The 24,326-nt window shown below is 40.8% G+C and overlaps 1 protein-coding gene across 1 annotated transcript in view; it reads right to left on the reverse strand.

The window, feature by feature from the left end:
- Positions 1-421: 421 nt before the first annotated feature.
- The window catches only part of snta1 (syntrophin, alpha 1), a 29,385-nt gene continuing 5,480 nt past the window's right edge, over positions 422-24,326 (reverse strand). The window contains exons 2-8 of the mRNA XM_070903096.1: positions 22,822-23,007; positions 5,011-5,206; positions 4,518-4,707; positions 4,126-4,256; positions 3,441-3,637; positions 1,371-1,558; positions 422-682 (exon numbers count right to left, since the gene is read on the reverse strand). Coding sequence (XP_070759197.1) covers positions 590-682; positions 1,371-1,558; positions 3,441-3,637; positions 4,126-4,256; positions 4,518-4,707; positions 5,011-5,206; positions 22,822-23,007 — 1,181 coding nt within the window. The 3' untranslated portion in view covers positions 422-589. The remainder of the gene's footprint in view (positions 683-1,370; positions 1,559-3,440; positions 3,638-4,125; positions 4,257-4,517; positions 4,708-5,010; positions 5,207-22,821; positions 23,008-24,326) is intronic.

Here is a 24,326-nt window from a genome sequence, read left to right on the forward strand (position 1 = left end):
GTCATTCTGTCACTCCACGGAAGCTGCCTTATAAAAAAAATGTTTGTCCAACATCAATCAGGACATTTGTGAAATAACTTTTGTTATGACTGCGCACAGCACATAAAGCAAAGATTGAAAGATGAAAGGATGCTCATGACAAAGGCCTGCCGTGACTCATGAAACAAAACAAAACTGAACAATGGGGCAAAAAACATGAAATGGTTGGGACTTCAAGCTTAGAAACATTAAGATGCAGACTGTCATATTCACACAGTTTGCCATCATAAAGTGTCATGACCTACCGTAACAGATTTGACAGATTTCAGATCCCTTAAATGGCTGCTGACTTTCGCCATCTGCAAAACCTCTCTTTACCTTACAACAAGTTAAACAAAGGTCCATCAATGGTGCACTTTTCTCTTCATTGCCCTGGAAAGACCAGGAGGTGCCTGACCAGAGATCATAATCTTAAAGGCCTAGGAAGGCTGAAAAGAAGGGGTTAGTCGGCATCTTCTCCTGGGACACATCCTCTGGTGTTTCAGAGTCCTCCGGGCTGTGTGTTTTATTGAATATTCCTATTGTTGATGTTATGGATGGTCGGCCATTATCATGCCAGGAGGCCAAGCCGCTTGACCTTAGCAGACAGGAAAGAGTGGATGATGAAGACTATGGTCTTGGGGCAACAGTGGAGGTCCAATTGCTGAAAGAAGAGATGTGATGGAGAGAGAGAGGAAAAGAGTCAGAATGAAACAGAATATAAGCTTTGTCATGCTGTACATCCCACTTTATTACATCGTCAACAACTTGATATGTTGCTAGATAAAATTTTTAGAATAGAAAATTGCTAAATGATAATTTCTACATGTTCAAAATATACAAAACAAACACGTTAGTATCAAGTGAACAAGTATTTAAATATTGTTAAAAATATGTTTAAACATCAATATGTTGATGGGTAAGTGATTGTGATTTTAATGTGAAATTTCATTCATGACCTTAGAAATAGTAATTAGTACTAGCTTTTTCTGGAGCTTTAAACTGCATGTCATGGTCTTCATCAGCAAGTTTTATCTGTTGACTCAGATGGTTCAGAGTTGGCTATCTCCATGACAACTGAGCAAACTCCATCCACTGATGAAGACCCTGAAATGTGGTTGAAAGCGCTGCAAAAGGCTAGTGAGTGGACCTTGTGTTATTATCATTTTGTCAAAATAACTGTTATTAATACATTTGTTTTTTAGAGCTTATAGATGTGGTTATACTTCAGATTTCCTTCAATCGCAAACACTCTCACCAACTGTCATGTTCGATAACAACAATAGCTACCCTTGGCATATATATAAAAATGCTACATACTGAGAAAGTCCAATGGAAAAATGATAACTTACAATCTCGGCCTCAGGGCCTCCAAAGTCCAGGAACATCATGCGAACTCCATCGTCTGAGGACATTCTTAGGCGCTCGAAGGGCTGCTGGAGTAGAATACTTTTCCTGACACCCATCTCTTCTGTGAATAGTGTGAAACCCTCATCAATGTGCACTCCCAGGGTACACTCCTTCCCATTCCAACTACAGGCTGCCAGGGTAGAAAAAAAACAGGGGTTACACAGAGGCGGAACAAAGCAAGGTAATGCAATTATTTTACAGCGCTCAGCTGAAGTTGTTCTCAAATAAATCTGAATTTATATTATATATTTCTTGTGTTCTCATTTTGTTGTGAGCTCAGTGTTACAGTGTTGATACAGAGCCCAGAATTATTGTCTGTATCCTGTGAATGTGACACCTTAATGCACTGAAAGGATAAATAATGCTTATTGTTAAGAAAAGAGAATAGGTCTAAAGCAGGGGTGCCCAATACGCCGATTGCGATCTACCGGTTGATCGCAAAGGTAGTGTGGGTAGATCGCATGGCATTAAAAAAATAGACGTCAGCCCATCATCCATCCTCACTATGAAATTTGTCACTTGATTGACATACAGGGCAGCCAGTCTGACATCTGATCTTTTCTGACACATGGGTCACCACGCATGCGCGTACAAGCGCGCCAAGTGCGGCAAAATGCATCCCTGACTGATTCCATTCAGTGCAAGTCATCAGAGTAAGGTAATGACAAAAAATTTACAGAGTTATATTGTGCAATATGGGTTCATGCAGTTATGCAAGGTACACCAACATATATTGTACATATAAAGAATACTCAATATATTTATAAATAAATATATGTTTTGCATTTTTATAGTAGGTAGATCATTTTGACTTGGTCATTTTATAAGTAACTCGCATGCTGAAGAAGTGTGTGCACCCCTGGTCTAAAGCTTAGTTAAATGGAACCCCGCTGCTACCAGCAGAGGGCAGTGTAACAGCATTACTACACTGCACTGTATGTGAACTGGTGTCTGTCTCACAAAGTAGGATTACTAAATTTCCAGAGCCTTTGATGACTGAAATGCAGAATCTGAATAATGGAAGTAAAAAGAGCTGCACTGTTACTCAGACATGACTCCATATATACCGCTGTACCTGAAACAAATTCATAAAAATCTATTACAAAAAGACTTACTTTCTAAAAACCTCTAAAAGTCTTTTGTGAACATGTAGCCAGAAGGAATCTGAAAAGAGATTGAGGACATTTTGCTAAACACTACAGTCCCTGAGTCATTGTGCAAGAAACAATAAAATCGTAACTCCTAATCCTGCTTTGTGAGACAGGCTTCTATTATGTATTATGTGTCTATGTTGGATAGAAACCACGTTGAAACCACGTTGTTTGGATTAAATGGATTTGAGGTACATTCATAGATGTGACTGAGGAGATCGATCAATATAACCGTCATTTTTGACTCTCAGTAGATCAGAGCGCCAAAAATTTAGCAGCTAAGATTTACTTCTTGTATCATCTGTCAATCAATTTTAGAGTGACAGCAGTGTTGTGTTTGGAGTTGTGGTAGAGGGACTGCTCTTTTATTCATATTTAGATCATGGATTGTGCCTTAGAGGAGAGCACTTTTTGTTGATGCAAAATGAAAGTGTTTTTTATTTAATTTTGGGGGGATTTTATTGAGAAACAATGATCTGCCTACCATGTAAAAACTGTTGGTCAGGTATTTGTATATACATAGTTATTATAGGTTAATCCTTCTCACACAAATAATAACTTTTGTTTTTAATATTCATCATAAACTAACAGGCTCTCACTTCAAACTACTAATAGAGAACTATGAGAAGATTCATTTTTACAAAGGGTGACCCCAGTGGGAGTCAAACCTTGAGCCTTGGATGTGTCATTCTCTGCTCACTCAGGCAAAGACGAGCCACACTCAAAGACAATCAAACATTATTTTTGGCAAATTCCTTGTGCCCTCTGATAGTTCAGAACAAAATTTGAAATTTCTACTCGTAGGTGGAGGAACTGTGTAGCAAGACTGAAGCTGGAACCGGGAGTCAAACAAATCTGTACCCGTGGTGACCTCCTTGATGAGCTCCGCAGCATTATGGCAACCCTCCACCAGCAGATGAGTCCAGGTGGACAGCTCCTTGGCAGAATCCACCCTGAACACATGGGTCTCCACGCCTTGCTTAGTGCCCGAACGTAGGCCAAATGAGAGGTCAGAGTCCAGGAGAGGGGAACTTTTTCCTGGGCCAGAGTGGACCAGTCTAAAGGGGAGAGGAGAAAGTGTGAGAAGAACCTGGATGAGAAAGAGGGGATTCATAGAAAAGGATAAGCCAGAAGAGCAAATGAGTTTGTGTGTTAGAGATGCAAAACGTGAGATGTGGAGAGCTCAGGAGAGAAAGAAGGGAGGAAAAAGAAATGACTCATAGGTTCTGGTTCCACTAATGTTTTCCAATGAATGTGACGTTACGTGACAAAACGTCCAATAGTCCATTTATGGAAAGAGTGAGCGTGTGCTCTTTGACTGGGCCAAAAAAAGCCACGGGAGGGTCTGTTAACACAAAACTGGGCTGCTCAGGGTGGAGGACGGATGTGTTAACTTCATTAAATGCCAACTGCATGAGTTACGTTATGTGAATGTGTTTGTGGAAAAAGGAGAGAGAGAAGCAGAGAGAGCATAGTGGCGTGTTAATATCTAGCAATGTATGTGCTGTAGGTATGTATGTGCAGGCATTTGTGTGTGTGTGTGAACCTGGTAGCAATGAGCGGGTGACTCTTGGTGGGGCTGCTGAGGCTCTCTTTGCTTTCAGGCAAGGACGGATACAGGAGCAGGTCTCTGTCGGTCAGCACAGCCAGTACTGGTCTCTCTGGACCCTGGGTCACCTGCACACATGCACGTTTTAAGCAGGTTTGAAGAAATAATTTAAACTCACTCATATATTTCTGTGTTGCTGCATGCTCTTTCAGATAGTATTCAATTTTATTGTCCTCCAGAGTGGAAACTTGTCTTTACCTCAGAAATACATGAAAAATGGCACAAAAGCATATAACTTATAGATTCAAAAACAGAGCACCATGAAAGAAACAACATGAGGCAGAGCAGGACTTGCAGTATGGGCCATGTACGTCTGTATTCTTGCATACCTGCTCTGTAATCCAGCCCAGATGTTTAACCTCCATGCCAGGCTGCATGTTCTTCATCTCTTCCTTTACTCGCGGTAAAAGGTTGGCAGTGCCAGCCTGGATGGCATTGTACCAGGACTGGGCCATGGCTGGGTCTTTTGCCCGCAGGAACACAGAGTTCTTTCTGCTGGATGAAATCACCTCGAAATACCTGGCAGATGAGATGAGAGGGAGAGAGAGAGAGAAGCATGCAGAGAGACAAAAGGGAGACATGGAAAAAAGGACAAATGGAAAAGAGAGAAAAGCTTGAGGGTGGAGAGGAAGTTTCAGATATTAACAAAGAGAATATGTGAGGGGTAAGAAGTCCCTTTTACAATATTATCCGTAAGCCTTTTTGTTATTTTCAGGTTGAGGTATGTCAAGATTTTTTTTTTTCTTAAGAAATGAACTGAAAATTAAGTATGAACTAAAAATCTAATATTACGTAAAGCTGTAAACTTCTAACACGCAGTACCTGTTTTCTGTGTCCGGAGGGCACTGTTTTCGTGACACCTGGCACATCTTCAGTGGGATGCTGCGGGGCTCCTTCACCTCAGCTGGCGAGAGCTCAGTGCCCCTCTGAGGTGTAGAGGGGGGAGAGTCCCAGGGGAGGCCGGCCCCAGGGGACCCCGAGCTTTTAAAGAAGGCCGACATCTCCTTGATGTATTTCACTGAAGCAGAGCGAGAGTGTGAAAGAGACAGATTTAGATAAAGCGGACAGGCAGAAGAAGAAGAAGAGGACAGAGGAAGGAGAGAAAAGCAATTTGGGTTATGAATATGGAGCCTCTAGGTTCAGAGATGAGTTGAAAACTGTAGCAGCACTTCAACAACTTGGCGCAGAAATTAATCTGTGAAGAATTCACTTTTCTCCGCTACTATGTAGAGCTTTTCATGGTCTTTTATGAAGAAAAAGCAATTCCTAACATGGCAAATATAACCAGGTGTCCTCCTAAAGTAAACACCCAGATAGTGTGATTATATGTGGGGGATTCTGGCATGGGTGGGCATGCCTTGAGCACCAGCTGGAGGCAGAGAGGGGATGTGATTTCCTCCAGCTGTGCACGAGTGAGGTGTTGGGGAATTCACAACCCAAATTCTAAATATTTTAAGATTTTAGATTATTATTTAAATCTAAACTGAACAGGAAGGTTAAGAGCACATGACTACACTGTGGGTATTCCAAATATGTTCTGATAGAAATCAAACTATTCAGTAGTCTGGTTACACCATTTTCCCCATGTGGTTTATTATTGAATCTGATCCACATTATTTAAAAAATATTTCTGCTCTTCTTGGTTTGTTTCCACATGACTACAGTAGTCCTACATTATTTCATGACTCGTGTGTAATTCTTAAAAACATGTTAACCAATAATTATTTACCTATTTTTTGTAAATAATTACAATCCACCTTAATGACCATATCCAGTATCCAAGTAACCCCTAATTACAAAATTTGGACCATAATTACTTTAAGTTCTTCAAAAATACAGCTTTTTCTTTTGTTTCCCAATAACTACAATATTGCAACCTATAATTATTTGTAAGTAATACAGGAAGGAAGGGGGGGGGGGGGTGACAGGAAATGAGGGAGAGAGATGGGCTACAAAGGTCCCCGGCCAGATTCAAACAGGGAAAGCTGCAGTCCATGAGCACTAGCCCAACCCCCAAGCACCATAGCATAATAATACATAGTAGATATAATCTAGTGTTACCAAATTAATTTGCGATATTACTTTGCCACTCAGCTCTATTCTACTCACATCTCTTTTTAAATGCACAGTTTTACCACTCTCACACCTACATACACCTACACACATTCACACACACACACATAGAAAGACACATGGCCCCAGCTCCAGTCCAGTAGGCTGTGGTATGGGTTTGGCAGAAGTAGCCACTGCTAGAGTAAAAATAGCCCAGAGGACATGGCAAGGCATGAGCCTGAGGGCTGAAGGCAGAGCTCTAGTTTCACTGGGGAAGTGTGAAGTGCTCTTCTTGCACAGTGCAAGAGGCATGCAGCCAGAGGGCAAGTTAAAGAGTCACAGCACAGGACAACAGGAGTGAGACAGGGGTCTTCCACTACTCCCAAAATAGAGCCCGGGCCAGCCAGTCAGGCAGACAGGCAGCCATACATTTATTTTGTTAAAACATCAGCAGTACATCATATATAGGACTGTGTAGCGGCTCCTTGTCTTTTATGGTTTTATTTCACTATAAACAGTGTACTAGTAATTCAGATTTGTATTCCTGTCCTCTGTCAGGAGGTGGCAGAGTGACTCAGTGATTAAAGAGAAGGTCAAAAGTTTCAGAAGGGTCCGTCTGAAATTTCTTAGAGGAGAAGAAACTCCAACTCACCATAGAGCTGCTCTCAGACATTACATCTGTAACACCGCTTGTTTCATCTGTTGGTTTCAGTGATTTTTAGCTTTCACGCATACTGACTCTGTTCAAAAGGACAGAACCGAGAAGAGGCACCACAGGAAGTTATATATGATGAGCAAGGCAAGAGACTGTTCACTTGTTATCTCGTCCTTGGCACGGTGGCACGACAGTTATCACATTTTATTGTGATAACTGTGTATCGCATTTAGCTTGTGAAAGTCTGTTTTCCAGTCTAACAAGCCATTTTAAAATCTGTGATATGATCAAAAACCCAGAATATACAGTAAAGAGTCACTTTCTTGTCTCCCATGATTGGTTCCAACTATATGTGCTACATTCAGCAATCAAATTAGCACTATTAGTGGCAAAGCATCTGCATTTATTCACACGTGGGCTGAGTTTAAAATGTTGCAGAAATGTTACGTAGTCCTAAACTAAGGAAATTGCCAGAACGACGTTTATGGAAAAAATGACAGCTTCTTTTTCAAATATGACGCTAGCATTTAAAACTGGCAGAGCATTTAGGGATTACAGCACGCGTCTGACAGGGACTTAAGTTGCTGCAGAAAAGGGCATGACCTAAATGCTGAAAACTATAAACATACAGTAGCTCCTCAGAGTCAGCAGAATGTTCACTGTCTTCCCATCTGCAAACTCTTATTCTTTTGAAAACTCTTATTCTTTCTCTATAATGATCTCTAATCTGTCTCTAATCTCTCCCTCTCTTCAGAGACGAGGTCAGTTCCTTTTCAGTTTGGTTTGGGAAGTGGATTGTTTCAATATTTGAAAGCTACAAACCTTTCACCATTAAAAGGTTTTTCTTTCAAATCTCTAAACAATCATTGAGAAGAATGACTATTTTCCCCCACTGTGGATTAAGAGCATTGAAAATGCCTGACTCACATACTCTCTCTCTCTCACACACACACACACACACACACACACACACACACACACACACACACTCTCACTCTCTTTGCTCTTTAACAGCATCCCGTCCGTTGTATGGTCTACCAGAATGGTTTCCTGGGACAAACATTTACGACACACACACAGTCTGAGTTTAACGCAAACACTTGCTCACACACTAGTACGGGTAAATACACGTGCAAACACACACAAACGAGCACACAAAGTAATATATTAATGGTGTGGGATCACGTCCCAGTACGTTTCTGGTACTGACTTGCTGTCCGTAGCACAGACTACCGAAAGCTCAGATTTGTATTCTTTTTTACATTGACAGATTCCTGATTTAAGTCATAGTTTTATTTCATTTAGGCAAATTTCTATTAATGCGGCTTGTGCTTAAATAATATTTAACATTTGAGAATTCTGACATTTGGGTTGGATGAAGAAAGGGTTTGTATTCCTCAAAGTAACAAGCTTTGCTTCGTTTGGTCTTGGGACCAAAACTCAGGTATCATATCGGCACTGATATTGAACATTTTATCCAGCCCTACATGTATCCCAGTAAGGTATTAAGGAGTGTGAAATGGCTCTTTCCAGTTACCACTTTGGTTTTGGTTCTATGCCCCCCTGATGCTATGTTTTGTGTATGAACCTGTCAGCATACACACTCACATCACCCTAATGCATTTGAAGAGCCTATAAAAGCTTATTTCTCCCCTTTCTGCCAGAGAATTTCACTTGTTTACTCGCCTCATTTACACTATGCAGAATCAGCTCAATGTACCAAGAAAAAAAAGTGCATTTGTAGACAAAACTAGACATACTGGGGATGTGTAGACTGAGAACACGTATCAAGAAGTGAGCAACCAATCTGTACTAGCTACAGCTTTGAAGTAGCTGTCAACTTGCATACGTAATGTTTCATGGAAATGAGCTTCTGTCCATTTGTTCCTGTGCCAAACCATTGATGTTGGTACCACAGGGTAGCCAACTGCCTCCTTGTTGCTGGACCAAGGCCATTCAAAATTGATGTGGTCAATCTCAATATGGCAGGCTAGGCCACAAGACTGGGAATGGAAATGGGATTGCCTACATTATTGTTTCAAGTGGAAGCCATCACAGAAGATCTCCCTGCAACTACACTGAATAGGAAAGAGCTGCAGGATTTCTCCATGGAGTCCTCTTGCGAGTGGCAGCACAGTGCAGGCGGACAGCTGAAGACAGGCATTTCAGTTATAGCTATCTGTTCATGATAAGGATGTCTCAGTCATGTAGCTAGCGCTGCACTTTGAATACATTTCGTAACAACTTTGTTGGAGAAAGTCAGGAGCGAGAAAGCAAGCATGGCTCTAGGTGCTAATATCTGGCATGTAAACAGTGTTCTATTCTCAGTGGTCATTACTCTTTATTATGTAATACTGAGGTCATGTCTGTGTTTCATGCTGCGCAAACTGCACAGCAGAATAGGCTGCTGGAAAACACCAATCATAGCAGGTATAAGGAGATATTTACTTTTCTAAAGAGGCTTTGCTATTCTCCAAAACCTGATGTGGAAATGATCGTATTAGTGTTTCCCAGATTAGAAATGTCAGGCATTAGCTGTGGCCCCACAAAACAAATCGGACGAGATAGCTTTCAACCAGAGTGAATGAAAAGGAGAGGAGGGAGGGATGGAGAATCGAAGGGGGAGGAGGAAAGGAATGAACAACATGGAAAAGAGACAGACAGAAGATTGTGAATAAGACAGAGCGAGACAGGCAACACTGAGAGACCGAACATACAGCTAAGCTCAGCCAGAAACGTTGCCATGAATACCAGTGGCGGCACATTCAATACAGAGCTAAAATTAGCTGAGATGGCACTGTTATTACTTTAGCTTATCTGGCAGCCAGTGAAACTACTTTTGTACTGTGTGTGTGTGTGTGTGTGCGTGCGCCTGTGTGTATGAGGAGTTTCTTTGCTTCTTCTGCAGAATCTGCCACTAAGCTTTTCCTGCTAAAGTCTTTACATTGAACCTCACAAATCCTGACCAGACATTTTCAGCCAATTCAGTTTTGACACAATTCACTTAATGGTGGTTTGAAAACCTTTTCCTTTTTTTTCCCTCTTCCAGTTCCCTGGACAGTCCAAATTTGCCAAAGCACAAGTTAAAATGTAACATATTCTCCATTGTGTTGATGGCCTAATATACATATATGTACACACACACAGACAAACCCACACAACATTAACCTCTGTCCGCATCCACACACTCTGATGGTTTCAGGAGTCTGAGAGTTCTACATGTATCCAATCAGAAAACCAGCAGGCTGATAGAGTTGGCAGTCATTAACATGCTTCTTGACTTGGTGGTCAAACCCCCCCGCCCCCGCCACTGGTTACCGTGGGAGCAGCTGGAATGTCATTGGCCAGTCAGCGACCTCAGAAGCATGCTGTTGGCTCTGTAAACCATGTCAGGCGAAGAATGTCCCAATGTTACACCACCAACGAGGAAAGATGTCTTGGGCCAAAACAACATAATAAATAACTATGCAACACTATGGAACACTTGCTGTTTTCATTCAGTACATTGAGGTCAATCGAGGTAAAAGAAAGAAAAAAAAAAGCTATTAATAAGTCTGCCAATCATAAATTAAATGGTGTAGAAAATTAGGATTTTTATGTTTTGAGTCTGTTAAGATGTGGACTGTGCAAAAGAGAATGCAACAACTAGAGAGATGTTGCTTATATCTTATAGATTTATTAAACAAACGTATGCAAGCAAACAGCAACACATACAGATTTGAGCCCGACCAATACAACAGAATGGACTTTGTTACCAGCCAATCTGAGCTCCTTTTAGGCCGCATGAGCGCATATGTTGGCGGATAAGTTACAGAAATCGCAGCGCAGAAATGACAGATATTCAGACAAATTTAGAAATGCCATTACAATGTTTGCCCACCAGAGAGCACTAATAAGTTTACTTTTCAACTGTAAAATGCCCCGCTGATTACTTATGTAATACCACATTTAAACTTGATTTGTCAGACAAATAGATTTTTTTTGGGCCACACAACAAGCTGTAAACAGGACATTGAGATACCATCACTTTATAAAGATATGAAAAAATATTAGCATTCATTTGGAGACGTGTCTTTCCACCTGATGAATGTGAGTCCAACATTCACTCTCCTTTTACAGTAGTCCTGGTTTTGATCTCCACAAACTCCAAATGGAAATCTTGCCTTTTAGCTGCTGAATGTTCCACAATGTTCACCAGCTAGTCGTTACATTTCTCTGCTGTCAGCTGTTTGATACTGGGCAGGTAGTGTACAGTGAGTTCATCTGAACGTTTTGTGCTAAAAACAGTTGCATACTGCATCTCCATAGTTTGGTGACAACTCTCTGTGGGTTTGTCACTGAGTAACATCTTTCACAGCATACATAAGCCGGTACACTTTATCAATTTAGTATATACAAGCGGTATACAAACATTTAATAAATGTTTGTAATGTAGTTATATATGGTAGCAGATGTAAGTGTTTATTTAGGTTCAGTATTTGTCAGCAATTCTAACTTATGTATGTCATAAACCAAATCAGATTTGTTGATATCCATAGCAGCATCAACATCAGGCATCAGTATCATTCAGGCTCAATAATGCAGAGAAATGCATGGCTTGTTTTCTACTCTGACTCACCAAACCTTCAAGTGGTGTTTATGTCTCTTTTGAGGCATGCATGTACACTTTTTTATTTGCCTCCTGTCAGTGATCTCTGTGAGCTCATGTATGGGTTTATGTGTCCCCAGTGTTTCACTGATTAATGTTCGTCTCTTTCTGGCAGCGTCAGTCAGCCAACGATTTCCCCTGTTCTGAATGATTTAGATAAGTTCATCGCTCCTATAGCCCATCTCATTAAAATCATGGATAAATGCCAACCTCGGGGGTGTGTGGAAGGTATGGGTATATGGTATGAGAGAGGCTGACAGAGAGAGAGAGGGCAGAGCACACCAAATCAGACTTTTAAACTAATTCACATACTGCCAAAGCACAGATTTGATTACTTTGCATAGTGTGTCAGGAGAGTTAATTATCCTAATTCAACAAAGTGAAAGTGAAGGAAACTTGAACAGGATCTGGCAGAGGACAAGAACAGAGTGAAAGCGAGGTTCAGCTGCAGACATTTCCACTTTACTTTCCAACTTTTTCTTTTTTTTCTTTTTTTCCTTTTGCGTCTGGAGATCTGTTTCCTGCTTGAATTGCAAAGTAACTCAATTTTCCATTTATAGGTTCATGTATATTTGCTCAATGTGATTGAAAACAGTCACTTGCTGTGAGAATTATGAACCTCATTTACAGTTCGTTGTCATTCGTAATGAGGAAAATGAAAGTGATGCCAACCTCTGTTTCTCAATTTTAAATAACCATGGGCTTTGAAAGAACACTGTCTTTATAAATGTCACTGAAAAGTTAAGGTAGAATGATGCATAAAACATAGACAATATAGTGGGTTATTATGTGCAAGTGTATGAAATCCTCAGTAGCCTTGTTGAAAATGCAGCAGTAAAAGTTAACAACAAATAATGAATTTAGGATGGCTGGCACATCAGCAGTTTTTAGAAAAGCTGAAAAAGTCATTTATTATTTTTTTATTTATTTGTTTGTGTTATATATGTATTAACTCATTTATTCTGAAAAATGGCTGCATACACACCCTCCCATGCCTTCTACCCCCCTCCTCCTCCATCCCCAACATGCACATGCTGCACAATACTGTGAGATGGTTCAGTGGAGTCTGAGCCTGTAATGAAGCGAGAGAGTGGCACAAAGACTGGGCCACCAATTTATCAGGGGCCCCGGATCAGGGCAGTGGGGTTCAGAGAGGGCCTGTTAAGCAAACTTGACGCCACAGAGGGAGAGAGGGTCTGAGGGAGAGTTGTGATTTAATAAAGCTATGTTATTTTTGCGGGTTAATCCATTCCCTCGCTGAGTCTAAGCACAATGTCCTCATGGGCCAGCAGCTCTGAAGGAAAAGGAACCAAGCTTTGTGTCCAGGGGTTAGAGGTTTCACAGCAGGGATACATACAGAGGCTCAGGGCAGAAACAGCTACAGTACACACCCCAGACTACAGAAGAAGATGAGTGGTGTGGACAGTAATTATTCCCTGATTACATCCGCTGACAACTTGATTTTAATACACACATTGTAAATTTACTTTGTTGGTCTTTCTTTGACTGTTTCTACCCAAAGTCTTAAAGAGAGTAATGCATAGTGGCAGCATGTTTGCAACACTGAAAGAAAAAACAAATTATGAATTCACTTTTCATGAAAACAAAGCCAATAATTCAGCATTTATATTACTGTGCTAACATTCTTTGTCACTTTTACCATACACTAAGGACAGCAACACTATCCTGGCATGAAACAATACTTACAATATGTGCCACTATTATGGATTTTTCCAAATAACTTGCAGCAAGAAAGTAAAAATGTTTGACTTTCCTGAGCGATGGCTACATTAGTGATTATTTACTTTAAAGAATTGGAGCACCAGATGGGTGGGATTTAGTTCTCAGAAAGTGCCAAGCACATTGTCAATAACAGCACACACACACACACCTTCTTGCGTCCTGAGAAGACCCACACATGTGCTACCTGAAGGCACTAAAACACAAAAAAGTATTTTCAAGTACGCCTTGGCCCAGATTTGGTGGATATGTAGGAATCATAAATTGAAGGTTTTTCAACCAGGAAAGACGACAAGCGCAGGCAAAAGGGGGCAAAACATCAACTTATCTAGGTCAGTGTAAAGAAAGAATATTATTGAACCACATATTCTAATGAGTAGAAATGTATTCTTTCACAAAGTCGGCATTATTTTAAGATAGTGAGCTCATCTTATAACATAAAGTCAGCAACTTAAGTTTAAGTTTTACGTTTGTGTCTTTAAGTCTGTTTGTGTGTGTTGGCGTCAAATGTACACAGAAGAGAACCAGCCAACTACAGTATTTTTCTGTCTGTTCAGCTGAAAATGTACAGGCAACTTTGCGTCACATTTCTGTCCAAACTCATATTCACAAATACTGTCTCATTCCTCACTTTCACAGACAACTTCACTCATCCCACATGAAAGACAAAATAACGGCAAAAAGAAGTTTTTATCTCCAAATGAGACTACCTTGGATCAGTGAAGGTCACCTGAAATACACACCAGTCAACTGAACCACCAAATCAAAAAGAATTTAATTTCGTTGCCAATTAAAGAAGACTTAATGGACCTGCACTCTGCACCGAACTGCTCTACAAAACAATTCTATATCTAGATAGTGATACATCTGAAATTAAGAGAAAAGCCCTTATCTCTTTACTGTTAAATAAGTCACTTAAGAAGATTTTTCTTTTTATCAAGACTATCAGAGCTGAGGAGAAGAGAGCAAAGTGAGCATTGAGAAAAAAGATCCCATAGCTAGTAAGAAACTGGAGGGATGTGGATTCAGTCAGGCTTCAAGGGGTTTATTTTTAAAGTAATAATTATACTGTCACGGGAGCGAGAGCCAGAAAGTTTTAATTAGGTGATGAAGTACATGCATGTCAATGGCACAACTGTACGTTAGTGTAGGCAGTTATTGGCGTCGCTCATGTTTGCTTAAAGCAGGGCTGACACACTACCACACTGTCGAAAGCTTCCTCCAATCATACATGTAGATCCAGTATCAACACTGGTTGGGTTCATACATTCATATCGTCACTGACATATCCCAAAAGTATGAAGCAGACAGAAAAAAATCTAGTTGAGAATCTGATCACATAGTCAAGTTCACCATGTATGTATTAATTGTGCACAGGCTCATCAGTAAACCATCCGTGTTTGGTTTCACATGGTCTACACAGGAATATTGCCACATGCAGATGCACTTCTCAACTCGCAATTAAATTTGACAGGCAGGTCAAATTAAGAAAAAAGAGGAAGAATAAAAAAGGCTATGTCCAATCCAGGGCTTTAAATTGCTCTTCCAGTTATGACAGAAGTAATTTTATCTGCAACAGATAACACTGCGACCTTGTCTAATGGACACTATCGCACACATGTTTTGCTGAGGAAAAATTTCATTAGGTGGCAGTGGAAGTCAGCAAAGCAAGGACTGTGACAAAGACAGCAGACTGAGCCACTATGACAGAGGACACACCAGTGACTGTACCAATCCAGCATGACTATCCAGGCAATGTTGGGGGACAGTATGAGGAATGTACTAATCCCGCAGGTCTGACTCAGAAGAGAAAAGGACATGATTCTCATGCTGCAGACAACAGTGTCTTACACAAGGGCTACTGATTAAGTGGAACCAAGAGTAACAATAGATCTTAAGATGTTTTATGGTGCCTTTTGACTGTGCGACAACAATGATGGTGTAAGTTTAATGCATGTCACACTGTGCGAGATGGGTCTAATAAAATCTGGGTTGCAAGCTGTTTCAGACTGTACGATATCAATTTGAGGAATGTCCGATTACAATATAAATAGAAAGAATGTATATGAGAGCAGAGGCAAATCAGCTCACACCATCCATCTGCACCGTTCTTGTTGTAAATTTGTGTAAAATGGCCTTTTAGAGAACTCCCATTTCCTATTTCCCAGTGAAACACACTTTTTTGCTAGAGTGTCTGCAAAAGAAGGGGTGTGCATTCCTGGAGAAACTGGTGACACAAATGGTCAAACAAAAGGGCTACTGGAGAGAACACTCCAAACCACAAGGCCATGCTGCTGCCACCCACCAGATGAGCAGATTAGCTAATACACAGAAACACCAAACTCTCACATCTCTGACTGGGCTGAGGCAGCTTGGCCCAAAGACACCACCTGAGAATTCGCAGTTAGAAACTGTGAATTAAAAAAATCTCACTTGCCTCCCTGGCTACCTGTCCAAGACACATGGGCCACCCTCTGAATCAGCAGTGCAGGTAGAAGTAGTAGGCTGTGTGTGTGTGTGCACATTCATGTGCATGTGCTTGCATACATGTGCACAGCCTATTTACAGATTATATTATGTGTGAACAGCCAACAGAACTGAGGCATGTGCTGCTTCAGTAACAGAACTGGAACTTGTACAAAATGAAGTTTAGACAGAGAATGAATGGTGCAGACAGTCTCAGCCAACAGCAGTACGCTGTATCCCAATGAAGAGCTTTAAACCTTACACCCTAAAGTCATTATACTCAATAAATCACTCACTTAACCAGACTTGAATCAGTGCAGGGAGATAGGGCTGGAGTATATACTGTATCTCTGCTGGCCTTGCTTAAAAAGACCATATGGTATGTATCTTCTTTTGAGGGGCTATATTCACACATGTCCTTGAAGAGCTTGATTTGTAGATAGGAAATACGATTTTTAGTCCTCAAAGCAAAATGTAACTTAAACTGCTAGTCTGCACTCTTCAGCCTTCTGAAGGGCTGCCTGTCCAGTCCTTGTATTAAAAACCCAGACAATATTTAAGTGATATTATGAAGATCTTTAGTGACTACCCGACATGTGCTGTTTAACAGGGGCACCGTGCTGCAGCTGTAGATCAACACAACTTGTATGTATGAATGCATGCGTGCAATACAAATGCAGTCAGTTAAAGGATCTGATGCAAGGAGAAGCACGAGCTGTGTGCATGTCAGTAAGAGAGAGAGAGAGAGAGAGAGAGAGAGAGAGAGAGAGAGAGAGAGAGAGTAAGTTTGCTGTTAGCTCTTGTTGAGAACGCTGACAAAGCATCCTTCAGCTAACACTCATCACAGACAAATGAACCTCTTCAAATCTAATCTCACCTCCAGCACTCCTGAAACACATTCCTTTAAAGCGGTAAGAACGCACTTTCTTATAGAGAAATGATGCAGTCACATTTATTAAATACAGTCAATAGTGCAACCACGGTGTCCACAGGGACTTCACATTAAAGTCTGTAACTCAGATTCAAAATATAGCCTGCATGAAAGGAATGATCTAAACAGTGTGGCAACACACACACGTCTAGCTCAACAGAGTTTGTCTCTGATGGTTATCTTCTTTTAAGCAGAGAGCTGCACACTCATAAATGATTAAATATTTAGTTTTAATTCTATGCATCTGTGTGTCAACACATATTGCTTCATTTAGGATTCAAGTAAACACTGCAAGTCATTTTGAGTGACATATATAGTATAGATAGTATAGATAGTAGTATAGTATAGTAGTATAGAACAGGTGATTCAAATCAATGAGCAATCAATATGACCATAGAAACAGGTCACATAGAGTAAGTAAATCATTGCAAAGAAAGGCCTCCAATGTTCATATGTCCACAATCTAGGAATCAGCAAAGTATGAAGTCACAGATTAAATATAAAGTAGATGCAAAAATTCAAACTAAGCAATACATTCTGGAGACCTGTCTCTGATGAATTACCTTTCTATGTCCTCTATGTTCCTGTTGATTGCCCTGTGAGCTCTTTGATTTCAATCACCAGGATTGGTGGTTTCATTTCTCCTGAAGAAGGCAAAATGTGACAAAATGTTGATTTATAGAATTGAAAATAAAAATATTGCACCTGATTTATGAGTGCGCTGCTCTCTCCAACATCCTCCATCATTGGTCATTAGTGCAGTAGTTAAAGATAAGATCTATCTTTCAAACACACCTTGAAACAAAGGTTTTGAGGTTCAACTCTTAACACCATCGGGCAAAAGGTTCTGATCATATTCGACAATAAGTGAGATTAAATTTGTGAGCAGGTTAAATGTTTTGCTTCACTGTGGTGCTAACTTCAATGAACCAAACAAAATTATTCGATAACCTTGAGAAATTATACATTTACTGTCACTGAATTGTTTAATCCATTCGCCAGCCACAGTTAAATATATTAAAGGTTGGGCTTTTGTTTACACCAACAAATATATTCACATATCTTCACTGAACTGCAAGAGAATGACATATTTACATCTTTAAATCTTTTGGTTGTTTTGTTTTGCTTCAAATGTGACACACTTTTCCCAAACACATTGGACTTTGTACAAAGTTGATCAATAGTTCATGCTTACACATTGGCCAACAGCCAATGTAGATAACAGAAATCATGAGACTTGATACAGCTAACAAGACATGTCCAAAACACGTACCCTCCCTGCTAAAAGAAGTTCTAGACAAGGGAAAGCTTCCACAACTAAGCCTACTTAATCCATGTGTGTGTGCACTGAGCCCGAGCACAACTACCTTAATGAAAAGGAGAGGACAGAAAGAACCAGCAGTGTCCAGAAATGTCTTGGCAGAGGAAACTAGCTCTCCCTCATTCTGTCCCTCACTCTCAATGTGCACACAAATACGCACAAACAGACTTGTCCCCCTGGATATCAGACCTAACCACATGGAACAAGACCGTCAAACTTTCTCATCAGACTGATGCCAAAACGTACTTTATAATGGTGCATTTCTGTCTTTTTAAGTGCCAAGAGGGAAAAGCTCCCCAAATGCAAAACAAATACAATTATTCTACTTTTCAGTCATTTAAGATGATAGAATCAGTATTTTATCTTCATTGTGCTAATCACCAATTATTTGCTTGTGCCTTAATGTACATAAGAGAGATCACAGTATTTTTCTCAATCTGGTATTCAAGTTTTTACTTCTCTCTTAAGCTCTCTTTTTCTTCTTTACACAACTAGTTCCATCATGTTACGTGTGTACAAACAACAGGAGAAACTGGGCACTGTTTCCCATTTGCATCCCAATCTCGCCCCTCTCAATGGTGGCAGGTCTTTCGTCCCCCCTTTTGAGTGTAGCCGCTTGGAATCTGCTGAAACCCTTTTGCATTCAGATGTGGTCGGACAATATGTCGTACAAACTAGCTTATTTCGAAAATACCACAGCCTTTAGCCACTGACCCACAAGGTAAAGTATGCTACCAGTAACCCAAACTGGTATACTAACGAGGTCATCTCAAGACTATGCACAACAGGCCTCACCAGCTCACTCGTTAGAACGTTACATTCTACCAAACGCTACCAAACATGGTGTACCAGCACTTTGACACGTAGGATACATGAACAGCACACACACATACACACATTGTCATATACCTGTCCCCATAAACAAACTCACACACACACTCTATCTGCCCCTCAGTGTCCCGACCTGTCCTTTGTAGCCCATTTATCCTTCCTCTCTGCTTCACACCTTGTGCGTGTGTGTAAGTATGTGGTTGTATGCTGACTATGTGTGGGCTTTTCTGACAGACATTGGTTGCCCAGGGAACAGCTTTACCATTGAACTATCCCTACCCCCCATCATTTCTTTCACACACGGATGCTTTCCTTGTTCCATGGTTTCTTCATACAGTAGGAAGGAACAGGAACGCGTCTCGTCTTGGCTGGCAAGCTGGTGGCAATGATGGATGCATTTTCAGTGAGAGTCGGATCCAAATTAAAATAGGGTAGAAACACAGTGGGGCAGTTCAGAGACCAGTGCTACATAGTGAAGCTCATCCAGTCCCTGTAGAGCTGCTTCATACATGTCTGCAGTCTCTTTTACTTCTGTCCCAGTTTCTTTTTCATTTCGCATTTATTCCTTTTGCTCCATAAAGCCATGTCTAATTGCTTGACGATGGTCTCATACTGTGATTTTTACAAAATTGACATATAAATCTCCCAATTTATTTTGACAACAACCCCCTGTGAAATGAACCCATAACTCTACTATAACGGCACATTCAGGTGTGATAATAAGGTGAGTGTGACTGGGGAGATGTCAACATGACCTATGATCCTCTCCTCTCTGCTCACATACACACACTTGAAGATGCAATAGATTGCTTTCTATTAAAACACACACACATGCAGGTATGGACACGGCACATGTGCTCACACGCCCACACACACACACACACACACACACACACACACACACACACACACACACAGGCTGTAAATGTCGTTGGGAGGAAATGAAGGCAGCTGTGGTTTTATGGTTTCATCTGGTCTGTTATATTTATCTGACCCTCTCAGGTGTTTACTGTTCCTTTCTCACACACACACATTGATTATTCCATCACCATCTTGATGTACAGTGCGACAGGAACACAGAAGAAGAGGAACAGAGGGCATGCTATTGGGAACATATAGTAAGTCTACTTTTTTTCCCCTTTCAAACACACAGATTGACTTGGCACAAATGATAATAGGTTTGGGAAAAGCAAGAGGAGGATGGTTTTACACATATTCACACTCACACCTGGGAGCTACCCAGTGCTGCCTCTTTCTTCTGCTGTTGGCTGCTAAGCAACTGTGTGGGACATTAAAATCATATTATTTATTCAAAAAACTATTACGTGAACAATGGTGTGCCACATAGGCGCAGCTGGAAACCCTTAACCCTCATCAAAACCAATCTAATAAGCAATCTCCTTGTTTTCCAATGTTTTAATCTTTTGCACGTAGACAATTCTGAGACAGCTTTTTAATCAGTGCAAACTCACTGAAAGAAATACATTGTATTAAAAACATTCCTCACCTTGATTATTATGCTAAAGGTATGAAGCAGAGCTCAGCATTAATACCTTACATGTGCTGCTGCAACAATCAAAATTGCTTTAATCAAAGCCAGCAGAAATGTGCTTAATACAGGCTATTAAAAATATTTCTTTCTAAGTGTCAAAAAAGAAAAATCCTGCAGAATGTCAATCTGGCCGCTAATATAACTGCCTTAAAGTACTGTTGTTAAAGTACTTATCTGACAGATTCAAGTGTTCACTTATTCCAGATATTGTAATGTGATGGAGGCAGTTTCTCCTTGATCTCAGTCAAGGCCGTCTGTGTTATGAATTTCGCAGAGCGATGAAAACTGCCTTGAGCACAGCAGTGGTGGCTGTTTGTTGCTGTGCACATGTAAGAAAGACTGTTACCCTGACCTTTAACACTGTAGCGTTGCCAAGAAGGAGTTTGCTTCTGACTGTGTTTCGGTCTATCTTGATAAAATGCCAAAACCAAAATAAACATTGTACTTGAACTTCATGTCATATGTATTCACAAGTATTTTTATGATGCACAAATAGTCTTGAAATAAAATCTGAGTCTTAAAAACTGCAACAGCAAAGCTCATAGCCCTAAAGTTTTGACCAGAAACCATAATTCCTCTATTCCCTAAAAATACTCCAGGGCTTCTCTCTACAGATGTGCGTCCTGCAATCTCCAGGTCAGACAGGCGTACACACACAAACACGAGCAAAGGAATCGCAGGACATCAAGAAATACTCACTGAACACACACACACACACACACACACACACACACTCTCAACCCTCTGCCCTCAGTGAGTCTCCAAGGCTCTTTCGTCTCTTCACTCCTCTGTCAGGTCCTCAGGGGGAAGGGAAACCCATGAAATGATTCCTGACACGACGGATCACAGAGCAGCACTGGTTGAGCCGTCTGATATCAACACTTTTCTGCCTGACTGTGGACAAGTAAGGCAGGGGGATTTGCAATGATTTCCCCTGGCTGTAGCTCTAGCTGTATCTGCTCTGCTGACTGGAGTTACTGGCGCTAGCTCACTGTGCAAGTTAACCCACAGAAACGCCGCCACATGGAAAACTGGGAACTCTGGTTTTAGTGTTCCTGTTTTAAAATTAATTTTCTCAAACGGAAGGTTTATGTCATGTTTCGTGTTTTTCTTATTTCAGTTTATTGAAACTGTTTTTTTGTTTTGCAAATACATAAATACCAGGGTTTGTTTCTCACGCACAAGGTGTTCATCTGGAAGTATACATTGAGAGTGCCTACGGTCTGAAGCGTCTGTTCGACTCACATCACTGAACATAACTGTTAGCCTGTGCTTAGGCTCTGTGGGTGAGCTCTCTTTCAAAACACGGACTTTGACACAGAGAATATACAGATCAATAGAAGGAATAATAAAAGCAAAACAGCAAAGCATCTAGTTTTATGGTTCCTGATGAAAACATATTCTTTTTGAATAGAAACATCCAGTATAAAACACTCAACCTTTGCCTTTAGACACTCATTTGTAGCGTGTGAATTTATAATGCAAACCAGTGACTTGAAGTCAGCTTGGTGGGAGATGCAGAATTCCTGTGATGCAATCAGCTGGCAAGAGGAAAGATTGTTTTTAATCCCTCTCCCTGTCCTCACGGCTGAAGATCACATCTCAGATTCACCATGTTGTTCGCACCTGCTGGTGGACTGATGCTTTTAGGCAAATGTTCACATACAAACACATCCAGCTAATGACTTAGACAGAAAAGGACAGAGAGAGAGATACAGCACATTAGCTCTGGCATGTGAATGAGTTAGAAAGAAAAACACCTACAAACACCTGCTGACTCCACTGCAAACCTTACCATGCACAGCAGGTCTTAGTCTGTAAGTTCTCCACAGTTCTCACTTCTGACATGAACTTAAAAGTACTTTCTATCAGTGTCAAAAGTGTTTTATGTTCTGAGAGACTGCTCATTAGCATGCTGAGATGCTCAGAGGTGTGAGCCACAACAATATTCTTGAATTTTGAGTCTCTGGTTTCCTCTTGCTGTTTCAGTTCAACTCATTATTTGGAGGTTTCCGAGGAAGTCTGATCAAAGTTCTGATTTAACAGATCGTCTCACCTCTCAGCTCATCATGTATGGCCCTTAAGGAAAAATCAACCAAAGTGCCGGAGAAATGTATCAACTATCAAAAAATCCCATCGTTTCCATTTGTGTATCTATTTGGAGCTGAGGAGTGCAGACAGAGTAGGTGGTGGTGCTCCTTCTTTCTCATGAAAGACAAGAATTTTGTACTTTATAATGCAACAGAGATAGTTGTGACACATTTTCCAAATGTGTCTTACAGATAACTCCTAGTTTCCTGTCACTCTGCAGAACGTCTTAACAGCAAAGCAGAGACAAAATAGAAAGAAGACAACGAAAGAAAGACTACAACGGACATACAAAAGTGTCAGAGTTGATTCTGGGTTTGATTTCTTTTCTGAATGAAAAACAGGTTACCTTCAAGGATGACTTCTTTGCCAGTTTTCTTCAGCGCTTGCACAGCCTCATCGTGTGTGGCCTCCCGTAAGTCATAACCATTGACTGACAATATGGCGTCACCAACATAAAGCGCCTCCGTCTGGTCAGCAGCCAGGCCCTTAAAAATCTTTGAGATGAGGATTGGCATCTTGTTCTCCTTCCCACCTGCATGACAAGAAGGGGAAAATGTTGTCATTTCATCATGTCATTTGTATGTTTTTCAGGAACCTGCTGCTTTACACACACGTTGCATTATACAGTTACATACATTCATACTTGCACAGTGCAACCATAACCCATCAACTTCTGACTCCTGATCAGCTTTATCAGAGCAGCTGGGAATAAAGTTCCTTTCTACTTACATAATCCATGCAAAGTGCAAGTGCCTTTACTGAGAGCTCCAGAACAAAACTAACAAAATCGACTATTCCGTGTTATTAAAGGCTGTGGAGTATGGTGCTGGGTGCAAATGCCAACTTCATTAGTGTTCATATACTGATGCTAAGATGTCCATGGTCTAACTAACTGTCCAGTAACTACATGTCATATGTAACCAACTTAGCTGTACAACAAGAAAACTCTGGGACAGATGAGTAGCTGTAACTCAAAATACAACAACATGCATGCCACACCTATTTTGATTCCAACCACTGCTTTCCTCATATTTGATTTAAGGTGACTTCAGCCCCCCCAAACTGCAGGGAGCACATGAGGACAGACACAGACAGCAGCGATTACCCTCCTGTACTAACTGCTGCAGTTTCATCTCTCCCTCTCCCTCCCTTTTCTCTCTCGTCAAATGAAGGTCAGCTAGTAAGCTGATGGATCTGCCTCTTGCTGTGGGCTTCCACTCATTCATGAGAAATGTCGTCATTAATGTCAGCTGGCAGCTGGGCTCTGGCCTTCAGGCTAGTGAGAAATTATCTTAAAGCGGATTATATTTAATTCATTTCAAATACATCTTCTACAGGTTGCTTCCTCTGGGTGATTCCTTGGGATTTAACTCATGTATCTTCCTTTGGAGGCCACACTATGGTGCTCTTGAGAAAAAAAAACCCCAGGGCTGAGCTGACACACTCCTACTAGACATGTCGATCACTATGCTGTTCAAGTCTGAGAAAGAGGGATTTACCAGCTACTTGACTGCTCCGTGGCATCAGATAGTTGTGTGCTGCATGAATGAGAAGTGAGGTGATGCCCTGTGCTTACTGAGTCTGAATCATGTTGTGTTGATAGGAATTTTAAAGTGGAGATGAGGTGAAGGGATGAACCTTCAGAAATGTTGGTGGTGGTTATCATCAATATATGTCCTCAAACTTTGAATCAGAGTATCGACCAAAATCATGAACTTGAATAACTGCTTGAGACATACAGACAATTTGCAGAATTTCCTATGACAACAACAACCGAATAAAGTTCTGTACAGTGCAAAGGAAAAGTACACGTCTTGCACTCTTCCAAGAACGTACATTCTGTCTCTTCAA

The sequence above is a fragment of the Enoplosus armatus genome, chromosome 3, assembly GCF_043641665.1.
Source record: "Enoplosus armatus isolate fEnoArm2 chromosome 3, fEnoArm2.hap1, whole genome shotgun sequence".
NCBI classification, from domain to species: Eukaryota; Metazoa; Chordata; class Actinopteri; order Centrarchiformes; family Enoplosidae; genus Enoplosus; species Enoplosus armatus.